This window comes from Dendroctonus ponderosae, unplaced genomic scaffold (assembly GCF_020466585.1).
Source record: "Dendroctonus ponderosae isolate FM_Combo_2020 unplaced genomic scaffold, Dpon_F_20191213v2 Dpon_F_20191213_895, whole genome shotgun sequence".
Taxonomy (NCBI): domain Eukaryota; kingdom Metazoa; phylum Arthropoda; class Insecta; order Coleoptera; family Curculionidae; genus Dendroctonus; species Dendroctonus ponderosae.
In genome coordinates, this window is record NW_026019111.1 from 1 (window position 1) to 5187 (window position 5187).

Here is a 5187-nt window from a genome sequence, read left to right on the forward strand (position 1 = left end):
GCAAACTTTCATGCAAAATTATCGGTAATTTTGAAGCACTTGTGCAATTACCCCCGATAACTGTGCGTCTGACGAAAAATCTTGCCGAGACCCAAAGTTTGATAAATTAAATGGGCTCCTAACTGAACACATTTTTTCGCCGATTTGAAACCGAAAAACTGCCTAAACACCGCTGGAAGATAAACCTGGATACCTGGATATGGTTCCGGACAGCAAGGATAATACTTCTCATGTCTTTCCGCAGGTACGGCCAGAATGTCCCATTCAACACTCGGGTAATATTCCCTCAAGTCTATTCCTAAAGCCACGATGTCTTCTCCGGGTTTTTGATTAATGTGCTGAAGATCGATCTGAGAAAACCGAGATTTTTCCAAGTAAAACTCCTCTAGCATCTATTTGGAGAATTCGGCAGAAATACCTGGCTTCCATACGTCCAGCTTCCAAACTTCATGAAACACGTTTGCTGGTCAAAGGGAAAATATCGCACGTCGATTTCGCAGGAAGATTTGAAAATTGCTGGCGGCGTCCATTGGATCTTTCCATCGTATTTCAGAACCGCCTTAGTCATGGTGGTTATCACATATTCCCCATCAGCACTAAAATTTCCATTAGATCGCATGTTGCTGGGCAAACTGGCAACTTTCCTCACTTGTTGTACAAAAGAATATCCGGCAGCCAAATATGTTCGGAGGGGACATACAGCTCTTTAACACCGCCATACTCCAGAGGGTCCCACATAAATTTATAATCGTGCCATTCCTGCAACAACGCAAAAATCTTCGTGCGCTGGTAAAATTTTAATTGAAAAACTTACGTGCTCTAACCAGACGTTAGTGGTGAGAATTTGGTCTTTCAGGTTCTAGAAAAAATTAACAAACCAATGAAATTCTTGGGAAACATGGATTTTGCTGAGGACTTACCAGCTCGATAAGCTGCGACAACCTTAAACCTAATTTAACAAGAATATTCGTCGAATGATTCCGAACTGGTCTAATTAGTCGGTTGTAGTTGCTCAACAAGTCATCATACAGGCGCTTAGCATCGGGATTAGCTGAAGCGGTTTTAATGAAAGTTCCTGTTAAAATCACCAACATTAACAATGAACACCGCAAAAAAGACCGAGTGGATAGTTTTCCTGCTCGTTGGCCCATTTTGCGCAAAACTGCTCTAAAACACTTGCACATTTTCACGGTTTCAGGGGAGAAAATTCAGTAAACGCCACCGAACACTGTCCGTCGATCATAATTTAGCAGATTTAGCCGGATTTTTGGCATTATTAAATTTTTTCTAACTATCAGGTGTGGCTGTTTGCCAAGTTAGCACAATAATCCTGCTGAACAGTTGCTGATCCTGCTGCATAGAGCAAAGTGGAGAAAATCGATAGATCCAGGAAAGGATGCTGCGCAGCAAGCGATTGCAGGCAAGAAAAGCAATTTTCCTGTTCCAGTGCAGCAGTTTTTTAAACCACGTTTTTTAGACAAACTTTAAATTTTGCATAACATCACAGAAAAAAGTGGAAGTTCGTGGAAGTTAATTTGGGAAACGCTCGGCAATAGTTTGTTTGCCGATTTTCAGTTCAAAAAATCTTCTATTTTCGGCTTTGACGCTAATTTTTCAATAAAAGGGCGATTAGAGCTTCAAGTTGAAAATTCTGACAATTAATTGTTGCTAGTCAAAAATAAGCCGACTTTCAAGAAAAATTACATGAAGAATTTTCAAAGAAACTTTAACTGAATGTTTTTTTTTCAAAGTTGTAAGTTCTTTTTCGATTTTAAGCTCATAAAATTTGCTACCATTTTGTTGATTTTTGGCTTTGAAGCAAATTTTTCTAAAAAAGGCGATTATAGCTTTCAGTTGAAAGCTCGTATAAAAAGGTGCTGTTAGTCAAAACTAGGCCAAAAAAGCCTATTTTCAAGGAAAATTGCATGGAGAAGCTTACGATTTAAAAATCAAATTAAACAAACATGCAACTGAATGTTTTTTTTCAAAGTTGCAAGATTTCTTTTCCGATTTTGAGATCGAAAAACCTGCTACCATTTTTTGTGCTTTCGGCAAATTTTTCGCAGAAAGGACGATTAGAACTTTGAGTTGAAGACTCAGATCATGACTTAGTTTCAAGGAAAATTCGATTGAGAAACTTATGACTTCGAAAACCAGATTAAACGAAAATTCAACAGAATGTTTGTTTTCAAACTTGTAAATTTTCTTTGCTGATTTTCAGCTCAAAAATGTTGCTACCACTTGTTGGGCTTTAATGCCAACTTTCAAAAAAATACCAATTAGAGCTTTGGGTGGAATGGTTAACCTCCTGATGAGGGTAAAAGCGTTTGAGTTCTGAATGTGAAACTCCAGTGAAATAAACGAAATTCAGTGCTGCAGTTAAAAGTGGTTGTTCTACATAAACTGAAGAAATCTTTAAAATAAACCATTTTTTGGGCTTCAGTATTAGGAATTCCTATTGCAAGACTTCCTCAAACACCCCCAAGACTTAAAATTTGGGAGCATTGGAGCATACACTATGAGTCGAAATTGGCAGAAGAAAAACATAAATATTTTTAGCTGCGAAAGTATCAATTTGGAACATAACAGCGCGCAGTATTGTGAGAATCCTGTGTGTGCGAGTGAGAGAACCGCTGCCAGATGCGTTCCTGAATGTACATTTCAGTTTCGTTTAATCCATGGCAACATATAAAAAACTCACCAGCATCAAATATAGTTTATCTTTAATCATTAAAACTTATGAGTTGATTTGAAAAGTTCACATGCAGATGGAGTTTGGAATGGGATTTTTGGAATACAAGTGAAAAATTGGTGTTAAAACTAAATAAAAACCATTTCAGCAAAATTTAGGAACACATTATTGTGGCCACTATTGAATACTTTCTTAAACAAAAACTTCCGGTCGAGCTTGAACTTTTTAGGCCCGCAAGTGAAAATCTGCAATAGAAACTCAAGTACTGAAACTAAAAAAGCTCGGAAATCAAATTAAATTAAATTCAACAGAATGTTTTTTCTCAAACTTGTAAATTTTTTTTGCCGATTTTGAGATCAAAAATGTTGATGCAAACTGTTGAAAAAAATCCCAATATGAGTAGAAAGCTTTAACCTCCTGATAAGGGTGAAAGCCTTTGAGCTCTGAACGTGAAACTCCAATGAGATAAACGAAATTCAGTGCTGCAGTTGAAAGTGGTTGTTCTGCATAAACTGAAGAAATCTTTAAAATAAACAATTTTTTGCGCTTCAGTTTTAGGAATTCTTATTGCATAAAACCCCCAAGACATAAAATTTGGGAGCATTGGCAGTTTAAATAAAACTTGAGTTCTTTAGCATAAAAAAATACAAATATATTTTAGACCTAACTAAACCGAACTAAAATCGACCATATCTTTAAACTGAAGGATCGCTAAAAATTTACACTATGAGTCGAAATTGGCAGAAGAAAAACATAAATATTTTTAGCTGCGAAAGTATCAATTTGGAACATAACAGCGCGCAGTATTGTGAGAATCCTGTGTGTGCGAGTGAGAGAACCGCTGCCAGATGCGTTCCTGAATGTACATTTCAGTTTCGTTTAATTCATGGCAACATACAAAAAACTTACCAGCATCAAATATAGTTAACGATTAAAACTTACGAGTTGAATTGAAAAGTTCAAATGGAGATGGAGTTCGGAATGGGATTTTTGGAATACAAGTGAAAAATTGGTGTTAAAACTAAAGAAAAAATATTTCAGCAAAATTTAGGAAAACATTATTGTGGCCACTATTGATTACTTTCATAAACAAAAACTTCCGGTCGAGCTTGAACTTTTTAGGCCCGCAAGTGAAAACCTGCAATAGAAACTCAAAGTACTGAAACTAAAAAAGCTCCGAAACCAAATTAAACAAAAACTCAACAGAATCTTTTTCCTCAAACTTGTAAATTTTCTTTGCCGATTTTGAGCTCAAAAATGTTGATGCAAACTGTTCAAAAAAGTATCAATATGAGTACAAAGCGTTAACCTCCTGATAAGGGTGAAAGCCTTTGAGCTCTGAACATGAAACTCCAATGAGATAAACGAAATTCAGTGCTGCAGTTGAAAGTGGTTGTTCTGCATAAACTGAAGAAATCTTTAAAATAAACTTCTTCTTATTGGATAAAACCCCCAAGAGTTAAAATTTGGGAGCATTGGCAGTTTAAATAAAACTCGAGTGCTTTAGCATAAAAAAATACAAATATATTTGAGACAGCAGAACATACAAAATGTACAACTCAGCGACAGTTTGGGGCAAAACTCTTGCTCCAGTTCAGCCGCCAAAAACACGCAGATCAAACATCCAACTCAAACTCCATTCTTCTCAGGCTTATTTGAAATGTTGTCGCCTTTCAGCATCAGCTGAATCTGCTCCAGACTTTTCCCTTTAGTTTCGGGGATGCAAAATCCCGAATACAGAGCAACCAAAAAGGCGCTGACCGTGAACAGGTAAAAGGGCACAAACATGCCCAGTTTATGCAGCACTTGGTAGAGCTGGATCGACAATATGCCGCCCATAACGAACATTACATCGGCCACAGTCATTCCGATGGCTTTCATTTTAGCAGGGAAAATTTCTGCGGTTATCACAATGGGAACTAGTCCCAGGCCGTATTTGAAGGCTCCAGCATAGACCAGGACTGAAGCGATTGGGACCCAGGAAACTGCGGAAACATCAAAGCCGATCGCCTGCAAATGGAAGTAGACTGATAGGGCGAGCAAACAGAACCCGCTCAGTAGACTGGAGACGACGAGGATGATTTTCCTGCCGAACTTATCGATGGTACAAGACGCAAAAATTGAGGCCAACAGCATGATAATGGCAAATACTATCGCTGTAATGTTGTTGTCTAAGTAGATGGAACCAGCCGCATTAAGGATGGGGTGTAGATTCATGTACATCACGCTGATACATGAAAGATGTTGACCTGAAGATTGATGAAAAGTGTTACTTAAAATAAAGAATGTGGTTTAAAGCTGTAGTTACCAGCATTCAAAACAGTCATAATTAGGATAGCTTTTCGGTTGCTGGGAACTAGAAGTAGATCCTGGGGACGGCCCTGTTCAGTCTTTTGCCTTTCTATTCCGTTGGAAATGCTGTCTATTTCCAGGTCCAGATCGGCGTCTTTATTTCTCAGTCTTTTCAATGATTCTTTCGCTTCTAAAGGTCTAAA

The 5187-nt window shown here is 37.7% G+C and overlaps 2 protein-coding genes across 2 annotated transcripts; both read right to left on the bottom strand.

The window, feature by feature from the left end:
* Positions 1–193: 193 nt before the first annotated feature.
* Positions 194–1353, bottom strand: LOC125505570 (acetylcholine receptor subunit alpha-L1-like; the record flags this gene model as incomplete). Its single annotated transcript, XM_048669575.1, is given in 5 exon segments — positions 194–350; positions 419–596; positions 650–759; positions 815–859; positions 921–1353. Coding segments are annotated over 5 exon segments (754 nt in total), but the record flags the coding sequence as incomplete, so codon positions are not given.
* Positions 1354–4194: 2841 nt separating this feature from the next.
* LOC125505569 (facilitated trehalose transporter Tret1-like) lies at positions 4195–5181 on the bottom strand (the record flags this gene model as incomplete). The annotated part of the gene is made up of 2 exons (XM_048669574.1): positions 4195–4941; positions 5001–5181. Coding segments are annotated over 2 exons (801 nt in total), but the record flags the coding sequence as incomplete, so codon positions are not given.
* Between the last annotated feature and the right edge of the window lie 6 nt (positions 5182–5187).